This window comes from Penicillium malachiteum (genome assembly GCF_028827825.1).
Source record: "Penicillium malachiteum strain IBT 17515 chromosome Unknown utg000001l:1.0-8184562.0:1.0-8186909.0, whole genome shotgun sequence".
Taxonomy (NCBI): domain Eukaryota; kingdom Fungi; phylum Ascomycota; class Eurotiomycetes; order Eurotiales; family Aspergillaceae; genus Penicillium; species Penicillium malachiteum.
This window is the reverse complement of record NW_026643094.1, coordinates 2,730,535-2,758,283: the sequence shown is the minus strand read 5'-3', so window position 1 is coordinate 2,758,283 and position 27,749 is coordinate 2,730,535. Positions and strand designations below refer to the sequence as shown.

At 47.0% G+C, this 27,749-nt stretch overlaps 11 protein-coding genes across 11 annotated transcripts; 5 read left to right on the top strand and 6 right to left on the bottom strand.

Annotated features, from left to right (window-relative positions):
• Positions 1–1,237: 1,237 nt before the first annotated feature.
• N7483_001028 (uncharacterized protein) lies at positions 1,238–1,567 on the bottom strand (the record flags this gene model as incomplete). The annotated part of the gene is made up of 1 exon (XM_057084466.1): positions 1,238–1,567. The coding sequence occupies one exon, from the start codon at positions 1,565–1,567 to the stop codon at positions 1,238–1,240; it is 330 nt and encodes a 109-aa protein (XP_056950615.1).
• Positions 1,568–3,790: 2,223 nt separating this feature from the next.
• Positions 3,791–6,530, bottom strand: N7483_001027 (uncharacterized protein; the record flags this gene model as incomplete). Its single annotated transcript, XM_057084465.1, has 7 exons — positions 3,791–4,011; positions 4,070–4,485; positions 4,545–4,874; positions 4,947–5,547; positions 5,605–5,880; positions 5,932–6,345; positions 6,407–6,530. 7 exons carry the CDS (start codon positions 6,528–6,530, stop codon positions 3,791–3,793), a joined length of 2,382 nt encoding a protein of 793 aa, XP_056950614.1.
• A 268-nt stretch (positions 6,531–6,798) lies between these two features.
• On the top strand, positions 6,799–7,741 carry N7483_001026 (SDR family NAD(P)-dependent oxidoreductase; the record flags this gene model as incomplete). The annotated part of the gene is made up of 3 exons (XM_057084464.1): positions 6,799–6,856; positions 6,933–7,388; positions 7,446–7,741. 3 exons carry the CDS (start codon positions 6,799–6,801, stop codon positions 7,739–7,741), a joined length of 810 nt encoding a protein of 269 aa, XP_056950613.1.
• Positions 7,742–7,902: 161 nt separating this feature from the next.
• On the bottom strand, positions 7,903–8,555 carry N7483_001025 (uncharacterized protein; the record flags this gene model as incomplete). The annotated part of the gene is made up of 2 exons (XM_057084463.1): positions 7,903–8,299; positions 8,338–8,555. 2 exons carry the CDS (start codon positions 8,553–8,555, stop codon positions 7,903–7,905), a joined length of 615 nt encoding a protein of 204 aa, XP_056950612.1.
• A 388-nt stretch (positions 8,556–8,943) lies between these two features.
• Positions 8,944–10,667, bottom strand: N7483_001024 (putative amidase; the record flags this gene model as incomplete). The annotated part of the gene is made up of 3 exons (XM_057084462.1): positions 8,944–9,893; positions 9,947–10,566; positions 10,639–10,667. The coding sequence occupies 3 exons, from the start codon at positions 10,665–10,667 to the stop codon at positions 8,944–8,946; spliced, it is 1,599 nt and encodes a 532-aa protein (XP_056950611.1).
• A 525-nt stretch (positions 10,668–11,192) lies between these two features.
• On the top strand, positions 11,193–12,268 carry N7483_001023 (polysaccharide deacetylase family protein; the record flags this gene model as incomplete). Its single annotated transcript, XM_057084461.1, has 4 exons — positions 11,193–11,298; positions 11,352–11,628; positions 11,679–12,083; positions 12,133–12,268. The coding sequence occupies 4 exons, from the start codon at positions 11,193–11,195 to the stop codon at positions 12,266–12,268; spliced, it is 924 nt and encodes a 307-aa protein (XP_056950610.1).
• Positions 12,269–13,107: 839 nt separating this feature from the next.
• Positions 13,108–14,640, top strand: N7483_001022 (putative neutral amino acid permease; the record flags this gene model as incomplete). Its single annotated transcript, XM_057084460.1, has 3 exons — positions 13,108–13,282; positions 13,330–13,789; positions 13,845–14,640. 3 exons carry the CDS (start codon positions 13,108–13,110, stop codon positions 14,638–14,640), a joined length of 1,431 nt encoding a protein of 476 aa, XP_056950609.1.
• A 454-nt stretch (positions 14,641–15,094) lies between these two features.
• Positions 15,095–15,754, top strand: N7483_001021 (uncharacterized protein; the record flags this gene model as incomplete). The annotated part of the gene is made up of 1 exon (XM_057084459.1): positions 15,095–15,754. One exon carries the CDS (start codon positions 15,095–15,097, stop codon positions 15,752–15,754), a length of 660 nt encoding a protein of 219 aa, XP_056950608.1.
• A 1,306-nt stretch (positions 15,755–17,060) lies between these two features.
• Positions 17,061–22,241, bottom strand: N7483_001020 (uncharacterized protein; the record flags this gene model as incomplete). Its single annotated transcript, XM_057084458.1, has 2 exons — positions 17,061–22,029; positions 22,177–22,241. The coding sequence occupies 2 exons, from the start codon at positions 22,239–22,241 to the stop codon at positions 17,061–17,063; spliced, it is 5,034 nt and encodes a 1,677-aa protein (XP_056950607.1).
• Positions 22,242–24,201: 1,960 nt separating this feature from the next.
• Positions 24,202–25,714, top strand: N7483_001019 (MmgE/PrpD family protein; the record flags this gene model as incomplete). The annotated part of the gene is made up of 2 exons (XM_057084457.1): positions 24,202–24,659; positions 24,808–25,714. 2 exons carry the CDS (start codon positions 24,202–24,204, stop codon positions 25,712–25,714), a joined length of 1,365 nt encoding a protein of 454 aa, XP_056950606.1.
• A 393-nt stretch (positions 25,715–26,107) lies between these two features.
• Positions 26,108–27,749, bottom strand: N7483_001018 (S8 family peptidase; the record flags this gene model as incomplete). The annotated part of the gene is made up of 3 exons (XM_057084456.1): positions 26,108–26,290; positions 26,362–27,303; positions 27,375–27,749. The coding sequence occupies 3 exons, from the start codon at positions 27,747–27,749 to the stop codon at positions 26,108–26,110; spliced, it is 1,500 nt and encodes a 499-aa protein (XP_056950605.1).

Below are 27,749 nucleotides of genomic sequence, written 5' to 3'. Positions count from 1 at the left end.
GTCAGCATTCAATCTTGAGGGCCCTCACGAAACTACGTCTTCTTCCCCTGTCTATTCCCTATCACCTAAAAAAAGGAAAGGAAAAAAAAACTTAATCGGGGAACATAAACACAACCCGATTTAGATCTACATGTACAAGTGTGCGTTTTGATTTCATGTTCAAAAATAAAACATTTTAACAGCCTCGTGGCTGTTCCTGGGGTCTAAAAATTGATGGCCACAATAGTGGGCCTTCCACAGCCGGTACTATGCATATTGATTATTCCAGATGTATCTTCGAGTTGTTTTATTCGATCGAGCTGCTCTCAGAGACTATATCATCCACATGACTGCAGCTTTGGTCAGATACCATGTACAGTAATACTCTTTGTAGCTGTATTGTTCATTGATGGCAGTCAAATATTTTACAGCCTTAGCGCCTTGGCAGTGCGGCCTGGGAGAAGAAATCCGATCTCTAGGGAGGAAGCTGATTTCGCTAGGCACTGTAGCAAGGGACCATGTGGATATTCTGCCTGACGTTGGTGTTTGAAACAGTCAAAGCAGGATACTTCTAGGCAGGGCCATAAGCTAGTATATATACCTCAGCATTAATTGTTAGATACATTAAAGTTCTTGACTTCGACTAGAGATATTTGACTGGAGGCATGTTTCAATACTACTCTAATGGAGATAAGTTTTGAGAGATAGACTATACAACATACTTAGCTAGGGACGGATTTACTTTCCAAACTAGGATCCTTGCGTCAGAATGTTAGTGCTCTTGGTGTTCCTAAAGCACATTGAAACAAAGTTAAGAGATTCCTTGCTCTTCGTCGCTATTAATCAATCATCATACCTCGTTTTGTCGCATTTTCAATGTCTTGCGCCCAAACACAAGCATAGTGCAAGCTTTTCATATCTTCTCTTTGAGTATTTAGAGTAATTTGTCTGAAATATATGATGGCAGGGCTTAGTGCTTCATCCTATTCCATTCCGTGAGGCTAAGGTGATAAGAACTAGTGTTAAACAGCATAAATTGCGTACAGACAATCCTATGGAAACTGCAGATTCTGGGATGACGGAGCTCGTGTATCTGTTATCTTTCATCTTGCTCCCGGTTTTCAGATCATCGTCCTGAGTCCAAGACGTTCCAGGCTCTATTGATATGGAACAGTTGCCATCAACTCCCCTCAATAAAAATAGTTGCTTTCTTCCCCGCCACTAAGCGCAAGGCTACCTAATGACCTGGCTCTATTCGCTAAGTTTTCCGCTGTAGCCCTTCCTTGGGCAGAATATGGGAGCCGAACTTCTCAATTGCCTCCTCTGCTCCATGAAGCTTCATCACACTGAAGGCGTCATATCGGCGGACTAGCTTCTTACCATCCTCATCAATCTCCATAACAAAGTCCGTCTTCGTATCATGGAATTCAATCAATTGCACCTTTGTAACTATGATCGGTTTGGAGTCTTTAGACTCTGTGCTGGGTGGCGTTGTAGTCCTGCCGGCGAAATGTTGTGATAATTTCTTTCGCAAGGTCTTTATTTCAAAAGGATTGTTATCGTTGCTTGCTTTCTTTGTATGCGTCATTGTATCTCTGAGGCACTTGCCGCTTGAAGAGCGTGTTGTGTCGGTTATGTGGATCTGTTCCCCCTTTACTTCTGTCTCCGGATCGTCTATTTTCTTTGTCAATTATCAGCGATGTCCAGGGTCAATTAATACTTGTGGATACCTTTGGATAGACCAGCTTGGATATCTTATATACAAGGGCTTTAATTTTTGCTGCGAACTCTTTGCAAGCACCCTTCATCATACATAAGTCAATTGGTGTTTCCGGAAAGGTGTGAGCGATGAAAAGCGGCTGCTTATTTTGGTCACTTCAGGGGGCAATCGTACTTTTTGTACTTGCAAATGACAGATGAATGGTAGAGTCTGGGCATCCGATCAATGCCCATGGTCGGACCCCTGATATTTACCATGAAAACGCGCTACGCGCTCAGTCTATGCACATACCAGATGTGCCTTCTTGGTCCCTCTCCTACTAGTTTGCTGCAAACAAGTGCTTAGTACTCTCTACATTGATGTTCAAGCTTAAGGCTGACTACCTCTCTTTAATCCTTATTGCCCCGCTGCCTTGCCGTATAAATAGAGAGCCAAAGTAATGATGTTCTCTTGTATGTTCCAAGAGTCACTCTCGCGATTTTGAATGCTACAGTATCTAGTTGGCAGACTGTCTACGGAGATAAAAGAGACAATAACCAAGTTGCAAGAAAGAAATGACCTCGGGAAATTCAGGGGGAAGATTTTTCACAATACTATCAACTTCATGGATATTGATATGTAAGCATATAAAACCTGTGAATACTACTAGTTCTGACTGCAAATTCAGAATGAACTTGAATAGTTTAAGCGCTACTCATCCAAAAGAGCAATCATTTCCCTCATCAGATGTACAGTTTCATTATCATGTCCTTCAGCCCATTCAATTTCATCTTGACATTTTGCAGCAACGTCCGCCTTTGCCCGGCTTGAATAATCATCAGTTTCTTCTGGAGGTTTACATCCAAGTATGAGACGAAGCACCTCCAAATTCCGGCGTAGTAAACTTGAAGTATAGAATACCTATAGAGGTTATATCCACCATATGGGGATGCCCCATGTTTAATCAGAAGGCTTGTGGTCTTTGCTGAGGCATGCCCGATGGCTATGATTGGTGTATGGGAGTTGTGAGAAGGAATCAATGCTCCAACGTCCGCTCCATGGCTAATCAATAACTCTATCACAGAGTAATTGTCCGAGTCCATTAGAAGAGACAGAGGGGTTTCACCATAATCATTCCTGGAGTTGACATCTGGATTGTATTCGAGCAGCAACCTCACCCATGGCTTACTCTCTTCTATTCTCACAGCAAGAGCCAGGGCAATATTCCCTCTTTCCCCACGAGATTCAAGATTTGCCCCGTTCTCAAGTAGGATTTTGACAACTTCGAGATATCCAGCTAGCTTAGGTATGGCCTCAAACCTCAGTTCGAAGGAGACTTCTTTAGGACGGAGTGCTGCAAGAAGTGGCGTCTCATTGCAAAGGGGTGAGATATAGTTTACATCCATTCCTTGCTTAATAAGAAGTGAGGTTGCTTTTGGAAGCCCATATTCAGCAGCCCGAGACAGGAAACGCCTTTCCATTTTGAACGAATCCATCCATATAGACATATAAGCATGGATATTTGGAGGTCTGAATTTCATCGCACGTTCTGCAGTATTATCGCAAGGCTTTTTTAGAGCCCATAGGAAAGCCATAGCGTCGGAGTTTCTCCAGAGTTGTTCAAGCAAAGTTTCTTTGAAGTATCGGCTGCATTGTATTAGGTTGAGTGAATCTGGTGCCGCTAGGAAGTTCGCGATCATGAACAAAATATCAAGAGACCGTGACAGTATATTCAGAGGCAGACCCATAGTAGTTGTGCTAGCTATCATATAATCAGTTTAGATTCTTGATTTATTGAAGTATCAAGAGCATGACACTTACTTTACTCGGCCCGTTAGTAGTCACAAGATGGGATTTTGATAAGGTCACATCTGGAATTTATAGAACTTCAAGTTTATGGCATGGATTTTTAAGTCAGGTGGTTTTAGTCAGTTGGTGCTTTGATCTCTTTCGATATTCCAGTCCCAGAAATATCAGAAAGTTCAATCACCCAATAGTAGTATTTCATATTAACAAGTTGAGGTCTAGAACTATGTTCAAATATCGTAAGGGGTATTTTGAAGGAACACACATTATGACGTGCATATGATAGGGATACAAGTCGAATTCAAATCAGATCATAGTCATATACTTCTCCAAGCTCTTACCAAGGGCATTGATGAAAGGCCATTGAGTGTTGTGTTTGAATAACCTTGACCATAATCTGAGTACCGCCATTCCCAAAGATGCTGGATCCAAGTTGAGCGGAGTTTCAGGTTCATCTTCTAAATCAATTGAAGAGTATGCTTCTTCCACAATGCATTGGGTCCATCTGAGTATGCGACTTTCATTCTCTGCATAACTGTTAGTTCTATTAAATCGAGATAGCTATTGTATAGATAGCAGGCTTACCACTGAGTTCTTGATCCGGAGCCGCTTCAGCAAGTGTGAAAAGCCATTTACTTAGTAGGACAGCACATTCCAAACTAGCAAGAGAGTGGCGCACACTCCAGAAAAAGGCTTGACTCCGGGCAATATGATCAATCCCTAATCGCACAGGAATGCTGAGGGCGTGAGCGGCATATATCAACGCGGGGATAAGACGGTAACTTCGTTCAGGTTTGGGGGATTGGCAAAGAGCGGACGCTATTGTCAATGGATCTCGCGTTTCAAGTCGGCGATATGGACCGAGATTCAAGGACAATCGCACATAGGCTAAACCTAATAGCGCACTAGATGTGAATGGGATGGGTCCATTTGCATTATGTGGGTCAAGACTTGACTCGGGAGCTTGTTGCCAAACGGATGTCCAGGAACGAAGAGCACGTCTATTTACCATTTAGTTAGATGTGATTAAGAAGTAGAAGGCTTTTTTTGGTATACTTACTCGATCTTGTTAAGCTCTTCGGTTGGTAGGGTGGTCGAGTGGTTTCCATTTGGTAATGATAATTCACTGACTATGTGGATCCGCTGAAGTAGACCATGAAGCAGCATGTAATTTCCCAATGGCGAGGGAATAGGATTGATTGGAACTGCAGATCTTGACTTCTGCAGTAGTAGAGTGAGAGCATCTTGGAAGAAAAGCTGCTGAGGCCCCCGCTCTTGTTGAGCAGCTTCCCACTCCGTGGCATTTTTGGCTATCCATTCTTTGGTAGAGCAAGGAAGTCGCATATGTATCTCGCTGCTCCGAAGAGACGGGTAGACATTGTAGGCGATGCTATGTATATGTATGAAGCAGAAAGAGATAAGTTTAGTTCGCCGGATTGACTCCTGGTCAGCCCATTCATACCAGTCTGTCGATAAAGCATGTGGATCAGACTGCGGTTCTGTCAACCCCGCCTCCCGAAGGATTTGAACGAGCTGAGCTTGAAGTTGGAATGCCTCTTGTACGAGCCCAGCTCGTTCCCAGGTAGCATAGCTCATGAGCACTAACAGACAGCGAATGACTTCCATCTGTCTCGACGCACTAGACGTAAGGGTCGCGGGCTGGTTTTCTCTCCCATTTGTATATTGCATATCGCCCAGTGAAGAGGGGTAACCATGTGCAGCAATGCGAGCTTCTCTGGAAATACGTTCATATAAGATCGCTTTGGAAACATGAAATATTTTTTCGGCGTTGCGGTGCTCAAATCGATACTGGGCTCCAATCGTCATTATAGCCAGCCCTAGTTCTGGGGAGCACTCATTAAAGCGAAATGTCGGGACGTGAATGAATGGAATATGAGGATGAAATCCTTCAAAGTAGGATGTTAAGTATCGGGTTAATGTGTGGCGGGATGGAAGAGTGAAGTCGGGTATAACATTGCGAAAGTCCTCAAGCGAAGCAGCGAGTCGAAACCGTTGATCCTCAGAGACATTGAACCTACAAGCATTGACAGCGTGTGGCGGTTCTAAACTTACAATTAGCTTTCAAAACATCGCCAGTAAGAATCGGACATAATGCATACCTGTATCTGAAATAGTTGTTAGGCTCTGGTCGCCCCTAGGTACTGACGGCAACCATGACCGGAATGGAGAATCGCCACGAGACTCTTCTCGAGTTCGTTGGGGTCGTGATTGCTCCTGGGGTGGTTGTGTGGTCTTTTGCACGTCTTCCAGACCAATTTCTTGAATTTGAATGCCTTCTCCTTCGTTAGGAAGCCATTCAGCCGGAAGCCCGATTGAATCCAAAAAATGAGTGAATTCTTGAAAATGATTCAGATCTTCTGGTAAATAGGACAGCGCTAGGGAGAGTGTCAGTCATTGGCATCATTTTGATATTTTTGAAAACTTACGAGGGGCCTGGTAATCTCCAGGAATAAGCAACTGCGCAGCTTGGATCATAGCCGGGTCATGCATGCCAGGATGAGCCTCCGGGTGGTGATTAGCTGGGGCAGCCGGCATCATGCCGCTGGCCTGGCTTTGTGATAGATACGATGCATGCTCCGGTTGGGGTACAGGCCATGGATGCACCGTTGAAGGGGCCGGAATTGATCCTACTGGACGGACAGATGCATCATACCTTTGTGGGATGACTCCCGGGGCTGCAACCTGGGGTGCTTGAGAACCGGCCCTCACCGGTGACCCAACGGGTTGAGAATTAGTAGACGACAGGTCATCTTGATGTGCAAGTCGATTATGTCTCTTCAATAGATCTCGTCTAGTAAAAGCTGCTCCACAAAAACAAATGAAAGGTTTCTCCTTGGTGTCTATGGAGCTACAGTCAGTTTTCTCCGCCACAAGGTGCTAGACTCCAAATGGGCCGCTTACGGGTTCGCACATGGCGCTCCAAATGTTCAGTTCGGCGGAAGCCTCGGCCACAATGGGGACAAATCCGGGCTTTTGCAACACGGCCTTTAATCTGGGGTGAAGGTGATAGAGATGGGGATGGCATGTCGGAGTACTTGGAGAAAGGAAAGGAAAGTGGGCTCGGGGGAGGGGACAAGCAGTACAAGCTGGTTCGGAGAGAATCCAATGATTGAGTGATAATTACTCCAAGCGGTGACTCCAATTTACTCCACTCTTATCAGTTCCCGAGGTCTCGATCCACTCTTCACCATATGACAAGGAATATTGAAATTGGAAATATAGCAATATACCTGGACCTGCTAATAGGCAGTGTGTTTTTTCTTTCTTTCATTATTGAGAAACATAAATGACCTATGTTGGTCAAACGTCTTTTTCCAGGTGTGGCCGTGGTCACTGGCGCTGGGGGATCCGGTAATCATATGCAGACCTCGGAAAGATCACCGATGTGGATCCCATTTGGACATTGCTAATTTCAATAACCTCATAGGTATAGGAGCTGCTGTAGCTCGCGCTTTTGCGACAGCGGGATGTGAGAGGATCGCAATCACAGACTTGAATGAAAAGACGCTTGAGCAAACTAAGGAGGCTATCGCCATCGCCCACCCCAATACCCAACTGCTTGCACATCTTGGGAACGTAGCGGATGACCAGTTCGCTGAATTATTTATCGCCAAGGTCGTGAAAGCATTCGGCCGAGTTGACTATGCTGTGAATTGTGCTGGTGTGCTAGGTTTACCCATGCGATCAGGGGAAACCAGCCTTGCCGAATTCGATCGCGTCAATAATATTAATTATCGGGGGTGTTGGCTTTCTTCTAAAGCACAGCTCACACAAATGCTTGCACAGGATCCGCTTCCCAGCCATGATCCCAGCCGCCCACCACAGCGCGGTGCAGTGGTCAATATCGCAAGTCAGTTGGGTATTGTCGGTCGGCCCAATGCGCGTAAGTTCGCCTATTCATGTTAGGTGTATTGACTTACTGATTATTTGGCTCTCATAGCTGCTTATTGCGCGTCGAAATCTGCAATAATTGGAATGACTCGTGCGGATGCGATTGATCATTCCAAAGATGGGATCCGAGTGAACTGTGTCTGTCCTGGAGTTATTGAGACCCCCTTGATAATGGAGAAAAAAGAAGTCCGGGAGGCCATTACCCCTGCAGCCCAGATTGCTCCAATGCAACGAATGGGAAAGCCCGCTGAAGTGGCTGATGCGGCCCTTTTTCTTTGCTCAACCCAGGCTTCATTTGTCCAGGGTCATGCCATGGTTGTGGACGGAGGGTACATTACGGTATAAATATAATAAATTCACCATCACATGACTTGATTCTTCAATGTTTGATCCATCATGATATCAGTCGGAGCAACCCCTCTACAGTTTATGGAATTGCACCTCAAATCAGCAGAGCTACCTGTGTCAAATTGAGATCCAGATGCCTCCAAATGTTGGCAGTACTTTTAATGATGAAGCTTATCACGAGATGCTACCAAGGCCTGAAGCAAAGAATTTGCGGTAGGGTATATACCAGTCCAACAGTCCTGAATCACAGAGCCAAGCCAGATATCTTCAGTGAGTGGCAGATTTTGCCTAGCCGGCCATTGAGCTCGATCACTGTCGACAAAAAGATCAATTTCACACTTCTCACCGGTGACAATTTCGTAGAAGACAGCTCCAAGCAAGGCTATATCAAGTAGTGTATTATACCCTCCTCCGTCGATAGTTTCCATATCAGTGTCGAGTGGGAGAAGTGAGGCTTCGGTAAAATCGCAGAACTTGATAGAAAGATCAGAATCGATCAGGATGTTTCGACTTGCAATATCCGCGACGAGGATCTTCTTTCCATGAATGCAAGACCTGATGCCATATCACAGAACCAATTCAATTTTAGTGACTGAGAAGGTCGGTTATTTGCTAGGAAAGCGCGAAGATTCCCATTCTTCATCCAGCGAAGTTTGGTAGCCTTGGGAAGAAATTCAACGCATTCGACAATAGAACGACAACGCTCTGTATGGCTCGATTGTAATCGGCGGTAAACTTCTTGCTCGAGCTGAACGACACGCAAATAGCACTGTAGATCGACATCTGTGATCCATAGGTACCGTAGTGGCATTTTCACAGCGAATCCGTCTTCAGTGTGACAACAGCGGTGCCTCCGTTCCCTAGGATCTGGTCTAGGGGAATTCTTGTGTCATTCATGTCGAGAAATGGGGACTCAGTGGACTCAGTGGACAAGATGAGAAAAGCAAATAAATCTGAGAGTGATAAAGAAATTAGCTCTGTGCCTAGGTAGTATCTTGAGGGGGAGGGACACGCAGTGACTAGTAGCGGTGTCACATGTGACATGCCCACTAGGTACGCGGATATCATATAGCTGCCCAATATAATGACGTGGGATTGAGAGACAGCACTGCACTTGAGACCATGAATGGCATCTTCAACTCTGTATGTATGTATTTCAAGGAAAACTAATATTAGGTTGCTATGATTCTCCTCCACGGCTAGTTCAGCTCAGTACTAAACTGCATTTTAGTCCACTCATAGTGAGACTCCCATGCATGTCCTATTCGTAGAATCTTCTCTTCCTGCCATAGGCCACCGACAATCTGCATGCCGACAGGTAACATTATCTCTTCATCGTCCTTGGCTGGCGCAAATCCGATAGGGATTGACATGGCCGGATGGCCCGTCACATTGAAAATGGCAGTATTAATTGTGAGCCCCATACTTGGTTGAAGAGACTCCACAGGTAAGCCTCGTGTACCATGTCTAGGAGCAACCACTGGAGTGGTCGGCATCACGATCGCATCGTACTTCTCAAACAAGACTTGGTATTTATCACTCATTTGACGTCCAATGTTGACTGTTTTGCCATAAAGATCCGGAAACTGTGACGTGAGGTAAAGGCCGTTGATAATCACATTCTTTGTTGAGGGAAAGGCTCGTCGAAATCCTTCATCGGTCCAGGGTAGCCTGGCTCGTTCCATTTCCGTCATACACAAGCTTCTTCGACCAGTATTTTGACCTAGCAGAGTTTGTGCACCGGCTATTCGTTGCTGGATGGTCCAAATTGCTGGCCCTTGCAAGTGACCTGGGAGGGATATTTCCTCGATAGTTGCACCTAGCTCTTCAAACCTTTTAGCAGCAGTTAGAACGGATTGCCGAACAGTGGATGCTACTGCTTCATGCTCAAAGCCTTCCTTGAGGAGTCCGATAAGGAGGCCGTCAAGTCGCCGAGGGCCTTGTTTAAGAGTTGTTGCAAAATTTGTTGAGTCTGGCTTTGTACTACCTAAGGACCGGTCATCAATGCCATCATAGCCACTGATGGCGTCAAGACATGTTGCAACTTCCATGGTTGTTCGTGCTAAAGGTCCAACATGATCATTCATTGCATCACCGCTGGCGACGCCTGTATATGGGACACGTCCGTATGTGGGTTTTAGTCCAACACCTATTGAGAATTAGAATAAAAGTTTAAGAAAAAAGAATAAATGTGCCACCTACATCCACAAAGTGAGGCAGGAACACGAATACTTCCACCCTGATCGCCTCCAATAGTAATGTCAACCAGCTTAGCTGAAACTAGAGCAGCACCTCCAGAAGTACTTCCTCCAGCAGAATAGCCAGTTGCATATGGATTTTCAACAACACCCTGAGCACTGGTATATGACGAAGTGGAATGGCAAAGATTCTCGCAGGTGGAGGTTCCATGAATATTTGCACCAGCTTCCAGAAGCCTCGTCACAACAGTCGCATCAGTTGTGGGTGTCCACGATGGAATGATATCACTGCCCATGAGCTGTGGTACTCCAGCTACTGCAATGACATCCTTCAGGCTGATTGATTTCCCAGTCAAGGCACCTCCTGGGGTTCCTCGAATAAGGAATCGGTGTGCCCAGGCTTGTCCCAGGACCTGCTCGTCTTTACCTGGTCGTCGAACGTTCTCCCGTGGATACTTGACTTGATCAGACACCGGTTGATAATCTGGAAGAGCAAGAACACCCTCGGCACATTCGTGAACTGCAGCTAGTAATGTATGGAAGTCATTTGACTCCGATGGATCAATAGTCAGCCCCAAGGGTTGGATAAGCGCCTCAGCATCGCCTGGTTTAACCGGGTTGTTTCTTTCATGCAGTCAGTAATCTAAAGTTACAAGGTACAAGTACCATCTGAGCCTGAACCCACTGTATACTTACTCCGATATGCTGGTGAAAAGAACTGACATGATGGGCAGGGCCTCTGATATCTGATACTTGATCCTTGGGGTTACAGAGATTTAAGAGGACAGTCACTGATAATTTCTCTTTAACATCATCGGCGCTTGCCGACATTCAGTGGTCGGGGTTCACTCTCCAATGACTACTTACCTAATAATGGATGGTTGGACCAGGATCGCCATTTTGCCGACGGTGTTGATTGACCCCAATCCGACTCCAACATTTGGACATATCAGACGGATTCAGACCCAGTAGACCCACAACAAGTAATCTGTCGATCCCTGGGAGATGACGGGATATGTACGCCAACATCTAACATCTAAGTAAGTTAAGCTTTACTTGAGTCATCCGAATTACAACTCAAATATGATGTTATCTGAGTTCAACAACATGAAGATCGGCTATAAGACCATGTTGCAGTGGCCCCGACAACTCCAAGCTTTCTTATCGATTCCCGGCATATTGATCCGTACAAATTCTCTCATTTGGCCTTTGCTTTGAATCACACTCCATCATCCCCCATCTCGTGATCAATGGGTCACAAACGAGTTCTCATCACCTATGGGGTCGACGTCGATGCTGTTGCAGGATGGCTCGGCTCATACGGAGGCGAAGATTCAACCAACGACATTAGTCGAGGTGAGCTAGGCATGGGATAATGTCCGGTGAGCTGTACTAATATGCTTGCTCAGGTGTTTGGGCTGGAACTATCGGAACACGACGTCTCTTGAAGCTGTTTAACAAATATGGTATCAAGACCACCTGGTTTATTCCTGGTCATTCGTTGGAGACATTTCCAGAAGACATGGCAGCAGTCCGGGATGCTGGACATGAGATTGGATTGCACGGATACTCTCACGAGAACCCAACCGACATGAGCATTGAGCAACAGCGAGACGTGCTGGACAAAACGTACCGAATGCTCACAGAGTTTGCGGGCAAACCTCCCCGAGGAAGTGTCGCGCCCTGGTATGTGGGGAAAAAGATCTATTCCCAGAAACTTTATCTAATATATACAGGTGGGAAACAAGTAAGAAGGGAGCACAGCTGCTTCTTGACTATGGGATTGAGTACGACCATAGTATGAGTCACGAAGATTGCCAACCATATTATCTGCGAACAGGTGACACCTGGACCAAGATCGATTACAAGCAGAAAGCGGAAACCTGGATGAAGCCTTTGGAACGTGGTCCTCAGACTGGCCTAGTTGAGATCCCTTCCAATTGGTATATTGATGATCTACCACCGATGATGTTTATCAAGAATTCTCCCAATAGCCATGGCTATGTCAATCCGCGAGATGTTGAGGACATTTGGCGAGATCATTTCGATTATTTCTATCGAGAATATGATGAGTTCATATTTCCGATTACGATTCATCCGGATGTCTCAGGGAGACCACATGTTCTCTTAATGCATGAAAGGTTTGCGCCACCTTCTAATTACATAGGCACAATTTGCTAACCTCTATAGGCTCATTGAACACTTCTTGAGACATGATGGGGTGGAGTTTGTGAAAATGGAGCAGGTGTGCCGTGAATTCAAGTCGAGGAATGCTCCTCCACCCGGAGCTTTAATGCCTACCCCAGCTGGCTCAATGTTGAAATAATTAACTATTATGAATACTCATCTTTTTATCTTATATGAAAAGGGCTGAAACGTTGTAACTAATATCAGCCAGATTCAAGGTCAGGTAAGATAAAATCAACATGGAACGTAGCTTGTCAGCATTACGACTTATTTCTGCAACCATGGAATCTTTAGGCAAGCAAAACGTTCGACTTAAATCCATATGTCACGATATAACATTTAATATTACTACATATTACTACTATGAGCTTCCAAGGTTATTTGATATCTGACCCAAATCCCCAACATTTGTCAGGCCAATTGCCGAACATTGCTCTTACTCCAACCTTCTCCAGCGTCTCCAATTCCATGTTTAGCCATCGTCAACTGGCCCAGACTGAATGCATAGTTTAGCTTGGCTAATTTTCCAGTCTTATCTCAGGTATCTCCCAACCCCCTCACTTATGCAGTGCAATCACCTACTCCAAGGCTTTACCGATTGCGGTCATCCGGCCGGGTTTACCCCAACCGACCTACCCAAAACCTCTCGATGGACAATCCTTCCAGAGGATCAAGTTTGTTATCAGATAGCTAGAATTCGTGGGGAAATCAGTGGAGCCATTCCATTCCTTCTAGCTCGTTATCGCGCCCTAGCTCAATCAGAGCATTGAAACCCCAGAAACTCCACCTCTGAGTCTGTCAAAGAGGAAATGATCTTGTCATTCATGGGAGAACTCGGGGAGAGATAAGTGCTCACTTGGTGGAGCATTCTCCTATATATTCACCCTGGAGATTTAAAAATATTCCGAGTCCTAGCCTGCCAGTGGGAATAGACGGGTTTCGATCTGCTACAACGAAGATTCGCATCTCAATTTCATGATGACTACCATGGAAAATGATATCAAGGAGGCGCCCAACTTTTCCGATGACTCCTATCCAGTGAATACACTAAAGGCAGAAGTACAAGACCAGAATGAGGTTTTCAAAAGAGGCGATGGTCAAGTTGACTTTCGAACCGACAGCTGGATTCGGGCAAGTGTGATCTTCCTTAAGAGTAAGTCATCAATTGATTCAACAGATGCCATTGTCATCGAAATTCAGAACCGCTAACATGGCTTCTTTCCGATCCAGTTATCTTCGCTACTGGCGTACTCTCCATTCCATCATTAATGTATGATCTGGGAGCTCTACCAGGTTCTCTCAATGTTATAGGCTGGACTCTTCTCAATACCTACTGTGCTATCTTGCAGGGGAACTTCCGTAATGCCTACCCAAGCTGCCATTCTATCGCCGATATGGCACAGGTTGTTGGTGGACCAATTCTCAAGGAAGTGGTTGGATTTTTATTCACAATTGGCTATGTTATCGTCGCTGCGTCTGGGATAATTGGTGTCTCGACCGCGCTTAATGCGCTTTCTTTGTATGCTATCTGTACAGTCTGGTTTTCCTTCATTGCTACGATGGTCATTGCAGCCTGTGCAAGTGTCCGGAAGTTTTCCCATATTGGCTGGCTTACCTGGGTCGGATTCGCCAGCGTGTATATTGCTGTCTTTATCATTGTGTATGTTCAGCTGAGTCATTCAATGATATGTCTTGCATCTGCTAACTATTTCCAGCATCGGAGTCACTACAAGGGATCGACCGGCTGCTGCACCTCAGACAGGAGACTTTGATCTAGGATACAATGTTATCGGTAGTCCCAGCTTTACTACCGGGATTACTGCTGCAGCGACCATCTTCGTATCGAGTTCTGCTACATCTGCATTCCTGCCAGTGATCTCAGAGATGCGCAAACCAAAGGATTATCCGAAGGCTGTCTACCTCAGCATGAGTCTGGTGACCGCATCCTACCTGACATTTAGTCTAGTCATCTATGCCTGGTGTGGCAAATGGATCGCGTCGCCTTCCCTCGGTAGTGCTGGTCCCACTGTCAAACGGGTCGCATACGGGATTGCCCTCCCCGGGCTCATTATCAGTGGATGTCTATACGTCCATGTCGCAGCGAAGTATCTATTCGTGCGAATTTTGCGCACTTCGAGACATTTGCAGGCAAACACAGCAGTTCACTGGGGCACCTGGCTAAGCTGTACAATTGGCGTGGCTGCCATCTCTTTCATTCTTGCGTGTGCGATACCCATTTTCACGTATGTGCTTGCTCTTGTTGGCGCTTTGTGTTTTGCCCCATTGGCGATTAGCCTCCCTGGATGGCTATGGCTATACACTCATGCCGACTACTGGAAAGGCAGTCTCTTGCGCAAGCTGATTTATGGGTTTCATGTGTTCTTGCTCTTTCTAGGGGCGTTTATCGCGGTTGGTGGCACCTATGGGGTTGTTGTACAGATCAATGAGGCATATCGTGATGGACAAATTCCGTCGGCCTTTTCATGTACTGACAATAGTGGGTCGAGTTAACATAGATTATCCATAGAGTCTAGACTATTCAAATGTTCAAAAATAAATAAATAAAATAGAATAAACAGTATTTTTTCTTGACCAAAGTTGCCGCAGGCATAATTCCCAGTGATGTGCATTAAGGCATAAAAGCTCCACAATAGCCTGGAGCACCTGCAGAAACACCCAAAGCCGACCCGCTCCGGTGGGCACTACTAGTCCCGTGGCATCCGAATCCATTGCTTTTTCATTTCCCCTCCAGTTCTTACTTCTCCTTGGTTATATCTGATTTTCTCATATATTACTACTAGTAGTATGTCTAGGTGACAGACTGCCATCTTTTATCTCTCCTCTATTCGACATCACAAGTTGTTTCCAGTGATGTGATCATTCTTTATCAGCACCTTCGTAATCAGTACAACCCCATCTTTAACCCCATCTTTGAGATACGGAGGAGTCGGACCCTTCAGATCAAATGCTCGCTATAATTCCTATACTATTGAGGTTTACCAGCCTCGCCACATCAGCAGCTATCCCACCTGCCTCGATAGCAAAACTTCAAGATTCTGCAGCACTAGAATCAACCTGGGAGCCCACCGACTCCGCTCAGGTGTTATCCACCAAACCAACCAACCAGAACTCCGAAGCCAAGCTCAATAATTTCGCCAAACGAACCCCTTACTACTTCCCTGAAACTGTCCCGGATGAGGAAGAGATCGCCGATGAATTATTTGCTCTTCACGAAGCAGCCACTGTGAACAACTCGCCAAATGGACATGAAATGGCGCATGAGGGGGTAGGGACTGGGCAGTCACAACAACTACAGTCAATCGGAACACCGGATAAAGAGATCGACATTCTCCGCGCACCTCTTTCTGATCCTGATCAGGACATCAGTCCCGAGCTCGCCCAATCACTTGAGGTCTCGTCTTCGAATTATGTGGGCCAGAATCATGCAGCAGACATCCAGACTCAAGTACAAGCCAAGACTGTGCAGGTCGATTGGGTCCTCTCTGAGTCTTCTCAAATGGTTATCACCACGCCTCCATTTGTCCCATCTATGCTTGTCTTATTCTTCATCGCTGCGCTCTTGTGTATCGTCACTGTGGTCCGTGGGGTCCGATATAGGCGTTGAGTGATTTATAATTTGCTTGGACTTTTGTGGCTTATGCAAGTGAGCTCATTTATTGGTTTCTTGCCGATCGGTGATAAGGTCACCGGACAAATTACTCCGTACGATGAAACTGAATCATACTACGGCTTACGGATGCTCCGTACTGCGACGGATACATACGTTACTCAAAGTTGGGTTCTGTTTCCCCACACACGCTCCACACGGCTGCCTACGGGCTATTGAGCCTCCACCTCCTCTCACTGAGAGGTATGCAACTTGCACTTTACCTCCCAGCCCCAGCTTCAATTTTCCCTCACTTTATCCTTAAATGTGGATCATTCCATAAGGAGGATCCGATCTAAATTAAAGGGGTAAATCAAGAAAAAAAAAAGGAGGCTGGGCAATTATACATCTGCCTTCCGATGAGACGCGCCTACTCATGCGGCACGCCTGACCTCATCTTGCACATATGTATTGGTCGATCGGATCCACATAACGGAGTAGAGTACCTTGTGTTCACCGACCTGGGTCAGACCAGGCAGCCAGGTCCACAGTTGATGTCAGCCTCCGTCGGGAGCATGCCTGGGTAATACACCGAAATATGTTGTGTGACGGCCAGCCTCCTTCTTTTGCATGGATCGAGAACTTGAAGCTTGGTTCAAGAGTATCAAGTTGGTTATCACAAATAGCTGCTTGGGAGCTCTGAACTTCTGCCTGCGATTGACTCCTCGTGACTCGAGGATCTTCCATTACTCACTGAACTAGCAAGTTTACTTGTAGTATTTACATGTGATGTTATTTTCAGCAATGATGACTAGACTGTTTGATCATTACTCAAGCTCCAGCCTGGGAGGTGATTCCAGATTGCCTAGTTTCAAATGTTAGCTCTGAATTGCATTGTCTAGCTGGGTTCTCGATGCCTTCAAATCTGGGGTTGTAGCTATATGCCAGCGATACTATGCGCGGTCAGAGGTCATGACTTGGAGCATTACTCACTGCTTTTAGTAACTTGAAATATCGTATTATGGACCCTTGACAAACAAACATGAGGTAATGAGCTTAAATTTTCGACATAACCGAAATAATTTATTGTAGTAAACAGAAATGCCCATGACGCCATGAGGTCTGAAGACAAAAATGGTCAAGAATGACGACCAACAGAAGCACAAGAGCCGCCCAGAGAAATGAAAAGTACACGAACTCTTTTTTTCATGCCTCTCTCCCCAAGGAAAGATATGAGTAATAAGAGTGAAGGAGGAAGATGGAAAAAATGAATATGTACGCGTAGTTAAGAGATATATGAAAAATGCAAAATGATCAAGCAAGATTAGGAATCATCGACTAGACGCTTTTGCACCCAGGCGCGTTTGGCTCCATCGAGGAGTACATCCATGTTACCGCTGTTATCACACATGCTGCGGAATAGACCTTCGTCACGGTTGATCAGAGTCCAGGGGTGATCGAATTCAATGACGCGGCCGTGATCAAGGACTAGGACCTTGTCGTAGTCGATGATTGTTTGAAGACGGTGAGCAATTGTGATAATTGTGCTATCATGTAGTTCACGGAGGGTTTCCTGGATCTTTGCATCGGTGGCATAATCGATCGAGGCGGTGGCTTCGTCCATCATGAGAACACGGGGCTTTTTGAGGAGTGCACGAGCAAGACACAGAAGCTGACGCTGGCCCTGGGATAGATTGGATCCGGATTCAGAGACAAGACTGTCTAGGTTGTGGAAGATGTTCTTGTTGTCTGCGACAGTCACAGCACTGCCGTCGGCTGTTCCGTTGGCTGTACCGTTGGTTTCGACGGCGGTAGAAGTGCTTTCAGTCATGGGGGTTGTGGTACCGGAGGCAGTGGCTCCGATGAGGTGCACACGACGGATCGCCGTGAAGATCTCCTCGTCACTAAACAGGCCGAACGGATCCAAATTGCTTCGAATGGTGCCAGTGAACAAGGTCGGGTCTTGAGGCACGATGGTAATAGCCTCACGAAGATCCCGCAAACCAATAGAACCAATGTCGACGCCATCAATCAAAATCTGACCCTTCTCGGCTTCCAGTCCGCGGAAAAGAGCCAGGGCAAGTGAACTCTTACCAGCACCTGTGCGACCAACAATACCGACCTTTTCGCCAGCCTTGACGGAGAAGGAGACTTCCTTCAGAACAGGATCCAGGTCAGGTCGGTAGCGGGTGCTGTAGCCCACGAACTCTACTGCACCTTCGGTCGGCCAGTCTTTGGATGGTCGTGACTCAGGAATGACAGGAGCGGCCTCTTGATCGACTTCCAGATACTCTCTCACACGCTCAACCGAGTTCATATTTTGCTGAACCTCTGAATACAGACGGACGAGCCAAAGCACGTTCTCCGTAAAGGTAACAGCGTAAGTCAGGGAAAGACCAGCAGCACCAGCATCGATCTTTCCAACATTGATGAGGACGAATGTAGCGGAGAAGAAAGATACCAAAGCACCAGTCCAGTCCACTCGAAGCGCGAGCCAGCGGTTGCTAGCCCAGAGGTAGATATGAGGTCGGTTATAAGCGTTGATGCGGCGATGGTTATCAACAATGAATCGAGGGCCATCACCATAAGCACGAATTGTAACAATACCATTCAAAGTCTCTCCGAACTGTTGGTACAATGGGCTTCGCTGCACAGATTCAAGTCGCTTTAGATCACGAGAAGAGTTTAGGTAGATAGCTCCCAAAGCGGTGTACACGAGGGTAATGAAAATTCCTGCAATCAAGAATCCCGGGGTAATAATAGAAATGAGAATCACAATCATAATCACAGAAGCGAGACTATGCAGCATTCCGATGGCCACAGGCGCAACTTCCTGATCAAGAGATTCAACATCCTTGGAGAATCGGTTCATGAGTTGACCGAGCGGCGTGGAATCAAAGAAGCGGAACTTGGCATGCATGACTGTCTTCAAGAGGCGGTCATGAATCTTCCAAGAAGCGTGAAGGGATCCCCAGAACAGGACAGCCTCACGAGTCAGAGAGATAGCAATGTAACCGACACCCAGGAGGGCATAGACCATTAAGTAGTAACCAACGTTAACCTGACCATCAGGAGTGGTAGGGCTTGTGGGGTTTACACTAATTGAGAGTTGCGGAGGACTCCAAGTGCTGACCTTTGAAACACTGCCAACGTTGAAAGTCGGGGGCTTCAAGTGAGCAGCAGCGGCATAACGACCAACATCGGTTTCTACACCTCGGTTAGAAGTCTGGTATGCATTCGCCCACTCTCGGATCCAAATGTTTGTTGATACAGAGCCCAGCTGCTGCAAACAGAATACTGCAACGGCTGCGATCCAATAGTACCACTGGCCCATGGAACCCAGATACATGGTGATCGTGGACCACTTGACGTTACCAACAGCCTTGGACTCTTGCAGTTTGCCCTTATCATCCTTTTGGTCCTTCTTTGCGGTTCCGTTGGCTGATCCATTGGCTCCTGTCGGCTCGTGACCATTGGCCTCATCTTCCGCCTCGGTGTCAGAGGGCATACGGGACAGGCCGCGGGAACTAGCATGGGATCCGGGTCGAGACTTGAAGAACTCGTCACCGAGAGCGCCAGTAGCAGCAACATCATCAGGGCGACCCTGGGCGCTGATTTTTCCGTTCTCAAGGACCACAACATGGTCTGCCTGGGGAACAGTGAGAGCAACATTGTGGGTAACCAGAATACAAGTACGGTTGATCATGAGTGGACCAGTCAGAGCCTGGCGGAAGATGTGCTTGGCAGTGTGCGAATCAACGGCAGAGAGACAGTCGTCCAGAAGCAAGTGTCGCGCACTGCTGTAGACAGCCCGAGCAAGAGAGATTCTCTGCTTCTGGCCACCAGACAAACTGATTCCCTTCTCACCAACCAAGGTCTGGTCACCGGCATCAAGGATTTCAAGATCCCGTTCCAGGGCACATGCCTTGATGACTGCACGGTAACGCTTCTCGTCCCAGGGGCAAGCAAATGTGATGTTCTCCTTCACAGTGTCGTTCACTAGCCAGGCTTCCTGGGCACAGTAAGCGACGCTGTCAATCAGGCCAGTGGCGGGGTCAACTGGAAGCTCGGCACGACTTGACACTCCACCGGGGAGGTGGACACGACCTTCAATGAGTCGCATTTCACCAAGCAGAGCCATAAGCATAGAAGTTTTACCAGATCCGGTAGGGCCAGCGACAATGCTCAGACGACCAATCGGGAACTTAACATCGATGTTAATGAGGCGGAACGCATCTGCACCAGTCTCAGCAGAGGAAGCCTGCTGTGGTTGGGGCTTAGAGGTTCCCCATGTGAGAGTCGCCTTCTCTAGTCCAATCTGGGCAGGGCCATCCGAGACACCGCTAGTATGACGGAGCTGTTCATACTTCTCGGTCTCTTCTTCGTTGAGATACTTATCAACACGAGCGAGAGAGACCTGTGATTCTTGTACGTGTGCCACCATATCGGCCAATTGGTCCAAGGGCACACGCAGCAGCGAGAACATTGACAAGGCAGGGAACGCGATTGAGGGTGTTAACTGCTTCTTCTCGACAACAGTGTACAAGAAGAATGACATGAAGGTGATCAAGATAGGTGTACCGTACCAAACTGTGGCCGCACAAGACCACAGGATATAACGTTTGCGCAAGGATTTGAGCTCGGCCTTGCGCTTTTCATTGACAACATCCTGGAAACGCTGTTCCCAAGCAAAGTACTTGATGATACGGATATTTTGAAGTACTTCATTGGTAGCATGAATACGAGCATCCGTACCCTTGAGGATTTGGTTTTGGACTTTGTTGAACTGACGAGCGATGAAGAGGTTTACCGGCAGCATGAAAACCATGATGACGATACCAGCAAATGAGCTGAATCCCATGATCTTGTATAGCAGGGTGATGGCCATAGTGATTTGCACAGGGACACTGGCCCACAAGAAATGCAAGTAAGCTCCAACCTCACTAACCTTGAAGGAATCAATGGCCATCAAGTTGATGATAGTACCGACATTAGCCTGCATGGCAGCTTCCTCCACGTCGGCCTCAACCTTGCGACCTGTCTCGGTATCATTCTCATTGGAGGACTTCTTGTCCCGACCAAAGCAGAGGAGCTTACTCTTGAGAGACTTCTTTTTGCTCTTGGGTGCCTCCTGCTGCTCCTCTGTTGCTTTGCGAACAGCATCCAACGACGCGCCAGCCTTGCGGCGGAGAGCCTTTGAGTAGATCTCACCGATAATGATCGCACGGATTTTCACACCCATCTTACGACCAATATAGAGCGCTTGGCCATCAGCGACGCCCTGAACAATAGCAGAGCAGAAGAGAAGAATTGCATACAACCAAGCAGCATTGGGGGTAGTTGATCGAGGGTCCTCAACATACTCGAGGATCGCCTTCAAAAGTAAGCTGGGAACGAATACAAACAAATTGGCAAAGATGGTCCAGGCGCCTTGCTTCAAAATGGTTCCAATGAAGAATCTAAGCAGCTTCCAAGCCAAAGATCCCTTCATCTTCCTGCTTTGAAAGTCGGTCAAAACTGCTGCTGCCTTTTGGTGTGGTGTCAAGTTCCAAACATCCTCCAGTTCCAATGGCTGTCGGTAACCCTTCATGACAAGGGGATCCAGCCAGGCAAATGTGGCGAGAGATAAGAGACTGGCCATGGGGTAGCGTGGAGGTTCCAATCCATCTTCACGTTCCACATAGACGGGCTTGTTGCCACGGCGAGTAGTCAAGGAAATTAGAACCAGTAATGTACCCAGGGCAAATCCAATACTGCTGAGAATGAGGGCGTGTTTTGAGAGCGGGTGAATTATGGCAGATCGGAAGACCATGATGTTGAAAAGCCATTGTAATCCATATAGTGCTGCAGTATGATTCCATAGGCGCGGTGCCGACAAAATTTCCATTGTAGACAGTAGCAAACGCACTAAAACCAAGAACAGTATATAACCCCAGGATACCAAACCCGCGATTGCGGGAAATATTCCATGGCGACCCCAAGCTTCAGTTGATAGGATACACACATAGACCGCAACCTGGCCTACCAAGGCTGCGATTTCCAGTGAAATGACGATAAATTGTCCACGCGGACGATCGATTTCTAGCTTCAATTGTTCTGTTTGAGCTGCCTGAAACAGCATTGGGTCGGATTCCGATTCCGGGCTGCTAGGAGCCTCATTTTCCGAGACATCGTTCGGAAGAACCTTGTAGGCGACACCTTGTTTGGAAACGAAATAGCGATATGCTAGGCGAAGGACAATCCAGAGGAGGGATAAGCTGCAAGCTGCGAGGGGCAATGTTACTTGCAGGGTGCTATATCGGAACAATTTTTTTCAATTAGTTTTTGTAATCTTGTAACGGTCGCCGGCTTGTAACACCAAGATGTGAGACCACCCGCTGATCGCAGAGGGAAAATAAAAAAACAAATTCTAAAAAATAAAAAAGTACCAAGAAACTTACTTGCGTTGGAAACATCTAGAGAGATCATCCACAGCCCAGATGGGGCCTGCACATTGCGGGAGCATGACGGAGCAATGCGATAGGGAAAACGAGGGAAATGCTCCAAAGCTCCACGGCTTTTCTCCCCCGGGGGTGACAATCAGGAGAATTCCAGTTAATAATTCAATAAGAATAGGCGAACAAAGTGAAAGAATAAAGTCGGAAACCTCCCCTAAGTGAACAACGATTCACGAATCGAAGGCTCGCATCGCAAAGCGAAAGCGGAAAGAAGGCAAAGTCGGAGTCAGGAAAAGTCCGGAACCGAGAACCGTTTAAAAAACCGTTTGTGTAATCACTATATATTCAAAGTTGGAAGAGTCACAGTGAACATGACCCGAGTCATAGATGGAAAGGATAAAAAGACTCGGATTAAAAAAAATCACAGGGATTAGGGATTTTCCTCAAAGAGGTCTGGGCTTTTTTTTTTAAATCCGGAAACGAGGGGAGGGTAACATGGTCCACCACTACATCAGCATGGTGGAGCCAGGTACCATTATGGACGTGGAACCGAAACCAGACTTGACTCGGGAATATAATAAGATTGTTCTATATAAACTAGTAATACTTTCTTGATTTGAATATAGCTCTTCAAGTGTTCAACTTGAAATATTCATATTAAATATTGAAGTTGAAGTTCCCCTCGAACACCCTTGAAACTACCGAGCAGCTGACTGCTTATCGGGTTCCCCACTTGTTTATCGCAGAGCTATGGCGTAACTGTGATCGGGGTCTACAATAGGCTAGGTTAGCTTGGAAATTTCAGATATTCTTCACAATTCTAAGATTGAAGGACTAAAACTGATAGGAATTTCCATGGCAACTCTAACTCGGCACTTTTAAGGTGAAATAGCCGAGGCGATATACTTCAAACGGCGAACATATGCGTTATCGCCCCTGGTTCTTAGCACTTCAGTAGTTTGAAGCTAGTAGAACTAGTCAATTTACTAGGATTAATATAGATCCATAATCAACTTCCCACCCCGATATGTAAATGTGGTTATTTCATCTCGTTTAATTGGTCCGGGGCCACTTTCATTTCCACTCGCCAGTTGGTATAGTCAAGATATTTGTTATGTTTCTTCAAAAGAGTTGTTGTATCTCATTGTCTTCTACACAGTACATGCAGGAATATGCAAGTTTGATTATAGAAAGGCGGTGAACAATTAACCATGTACCTAAATGTCAGACAAAAAGTATGCATATACGGGTCATGCGCACAACTGCGCATATGACCCTGGATCCTTGACCTATAGTAGACATATTTTTTTTTCATATATCCCAGAGGTCCTTCAATTGACTATTCCCCACTCCCGTCAAAGGTCACTTGGCATGTCAATTGACTCAAGTGCTAGTCACCGTTGATCCTTAAATCCTTCAAAATTGAAGGTGACCGCGATCAGGCCATGACATAGTCCTCTACCCCTCAAATGGTAGTTATTTCAACTTGAAGACTTCCAAGGTTATGTACTAGTACATATACAGTGGCAGTTATTATATCCCAACTCCTACTGGGGACGTTGTGGGTAGGAATGTATATTTCGTCCCTAATAGAGCTCTATTCGGATCAAATACTAATTTCTTCCCCGCTTCCTTTCAAGTTCAGACCACGCATAAGTACTATGTGGTAAGACCCTTAGTGCATCCGAATAGTAATTACAACCTTGATTTTCTTGCGCATTTGAAGCTTATTACTTTGCTCTCAGTACTACTAATACTACTAGTCCGATTCTGTAGCTAGTAGCTATTGTAGATTCCCCGGGACCGTCATCTCCAACTTCTTGAAAGTGGGTACATATCTCGACCCCTCAACTTGAAGTTCCTATATCGGAGCTCCAAACGTCACAAATTTGATCCACTGCACATTTGAACACTAGATAGCACCATCTACACTCAAGTGTCCACAATCCCACATAGCTTGAACCCATATTCAATATTGAAACTCCGTGACTTTCAAGGGAACTTTTAACTCATATACAAAAACTCAAAATGGCCACCGAAGCACTAGCAACCTGGACCACAAATCTAACCTTCACCACCCTGCCAACCGATGTAAGAACAGCCGCAATCCGCAGCTTCTACAACTGGGCCGGGTGCACAGTAGGTGGAAGCGCCCATCCAGCAACAAGCATAGCCCGCAAAGCGCTGGCCCGATTCTCCGGTCCCCCAACCTCGCGACTCCTGGGTTCGGAGGGAAGCGTCGACGTGGACGCCATGCATGCGGCGCTGTTCAATGGGATTGCGTCACATGTTCATGACTACGACGATACGCATCTCGATACGATTATTCATCCCACTGGACCGGTTGCGTCGGCTTTATTGGCTGTTGCGGAATCGTTGGAGAGAAGTGTCTCTGGTGAGGAGTTTATCACGGCGCTGGTCGCGGGCGTGGAAGCAGAGTGTAAGGTTGGGTTGGGGGTTTGGCCTGATCATTATGATGTTGGGTGGTAAGTTACTTCCTTCTCTCCTAGTATTCAATGTTTCAATTATTTGAACTCGGAGGTGTCCAAGTCCCAGGTTGCAATACACAACTACTATACAATCACTAGTCCATACATGACAACTGTAACCAGTATACTAATTCTCATTCTTCAGGCACATCACAAGCTCCACAGGCTCAATCGGTGCAGCGGTAGCAGTGTCCAAACTACTATCTCTCTCCACCACCCAAACAGCGCATGCAATCGGTCTCGCCGCAACACAAGTCACCGGACTCCGGGAGATGTTCGGTTCACACACCAAATCCTTCCACCCAGGTCGAGCCGCACAAAACGGTCTTCTCGCCGCGATCCTAGCATCAGAGGACTACACCAGTTCGACCACAGCGCTAGAAGCCAAGCGCGGCTGGGCGAATGTGGTTAGTAGCTCCAACCAGCTACACGCGCAAATTAAGAGCCTTGCGCCGAATGGGCGCTGGGAGATCGTTCAGAATGCATTCAAGCCGTTTCCTTGTGGAATTGTGGTGCATCCTATTATTGATGGGTGTATCTTGGTTCATGAGGAACTAACCCGGATGGGACTTTCTGTTGATCAGATTATAGACGTTCAGGTGAAGGTTCATCCCTTGGTTCTTGAATTAACGGGGAAGAAGACACCGAGAGATGGATTGGAAGGGAAATTCAGTGTTTATCATGGTGGTGCGGTTGGATTGTTGTTTGGGAAGGCGACTCCAGCACAGTATGAGGATCGAATTGTCACTGACCCGCGAGTGGTGGATATTCGAGACCGGATCCAAGCTACTATTAATGAGAAGCTTCGGGCTGATGAGTGTCATCTTACGGTCCTGCTTAAGAAAGAGAATGGGGAGCATGCCACTATTGAGAAGCATGTGGATCATGCGGTGGGGAGCTTGGAAAGACCTATGACCGATGCTCAACTCGTGGAGAAATTTGTGGATCAATGCATTCCTGTGCTGGGGCAGGAAAGGACTGAGAAAGCGAGTCAGTGGTGTTGGGACTTGGAGAAGCACCAAGATGTACGTCAGATGAAGACTGTCCTATAGATACTATTAGTTGGGACATAAGAGGAGTGTCTTTACGGATAGCCACCGAAAAATAGTGATCTACGACTAGGCAAGAGGGGACGACGGTTGTCAAGTCTGCGAAAACTCGTATATGAACCTAAACACATTCTAGATGGCATAGGAAATGTATAGTTGTGACCGAAGTATATGCTACGGTAACAATAAAAAGACAAGCAAGGAGCGACAGTCTGGTTAATGAGGTGTGGAATTGATCACCCGTGTGTAGGGATCTCCAAAGGGAAAAATCGGGAAACAAAACATAAAAAAGTCCGAGATAAAAAGCCAAATGATCTGCGCCAGTGTGGTAACCATCCATCCATATGCCCATATAAAGAGCCCAGTCACAGACAAGGCTCAATCCAATTGTCTACTCTAAGCGGAGACAGCATCCTTGATGTGGCTGTAGATAGCACTGAGCTCGGCGTGAGCGGTCTTCTCAGCGTTCTCAAGCAGCTCCTTGACATCAGGGACGTGGCTGGCGGCGCCGGCCTTGTAGCCACCCTTGGCAACGATCTCAGAGTAGTTGGAAGAACCACCACCGTTCCAGGCAAGCAGCTAAAAGCCAAGTTAGTATTGATCACATTGTGTATATGGGTGCCAGTGGAGGGTTTTTTGGGATTACTTACGTTAGGAGTGTCGGAGGGAATGTCGGTGAGAGCACCGGAGGTGGCGATGGTAATCAGGGTGTCCTTGAGCTTCTTAGGAGTGATCTCAGCGACAGCGTAAGCTGAGTCAGAAGAGGGCTGCAGGGAAACGTAGTAGGCCAGCAGACCAGCAATGTGAGGGGAGGCCATGGAGGTTCCTGAGATGGTGTTGATGGCGTACTGGCTGCCAATCCAGGTGGACTCGATGTTCAGACCGGGAGCGAAGATGTCAGTGCACTTTCCGTAGTTGGAGAAGTAAGCACGCTCATCAGCCAGAGTGGAGGCACCAACGGTGACAGCGTTCTCGGCAGCAGCAGGGGAGTAGTTGCAAGCATCGGCATTGTCGTTGCCAGCAGCGACGGCGAAGTGGATACCGGCCTCAACGGCGGCGTTGACAGCAAGGTCCAGAGTGCGAGAGCTACCACCGCCCAGAGACATGTTGGCAACACTTCCCTTCCAGCCCTTCTTGACCTTGCCAGCCTTGGCCTCCTTCGTCTTCTTAATGTGAGCCTCGGCAGCCCACTCGACACCCTTGACGACATCAGACATGGTACCAGAGCCGTTGGAGCGGAGGACCTTGACAGCGTAGACGTTGGCCTTCTTGGCAACACCGTACTTGCGGCCAGCGATGGTACCTGAGCAGTGAGTACCGTGACCGTTACCATCCTCATCCTCATCACCCTGAGGGATGGTCTTGCCCCAGTTGGCACGGCCCTCGAAATCAACGTGGTCGGTGTTGGTACCGGTGTCGATCACATAGGCATCGACACCCTCACCGCCATCTTCGGCATACAGGTACTTGTTGAAGGTACCGAAGGAAAGGCTCTCCCGGTGGGAAATACGGGCCAGACCCCAGGGGGCGTTCTTCTCGGTAGCGTGGTTAGTCATGTGGTGAACCTCAGAGTCCTTCTCGATGTACTCAACCTATGGATAAGGGTTGATTGGGTTAGCGGGAGCTTATCATGGGGGAAACTGGGGTAAGGTCTACTACTTACATCCGGATGACGGCGGACCTGCTCGATGACATCCTCGTGGAAGTGACCAGAGTATCCCATGAGCGAACCAGCGATGTGGAAGGTATCCTTCATACCCAGGAAGGAAGTCTCAAAGTCAAAGTCGAAGAGCCCACGCTTCTTCAGCTCCATTCGGTCCTTATTATGGGTAGAATGGATGTCCTGCACCCAGCTGTGATGAGATGAAGCCACTGACGGACTGATGTGTTTCTTAAACACGACAATATAAGAGTCTGGGATCTCCTGTGAGTTTGTGGATGAAATAATGGGAGCAGCTCCATTATGGATGGTATCCATCCAAGCTGGTGACGCAGCTGCCAGCAGCGGGAGCAGCGTCAAGCCGAGGAAGCCTTTCAT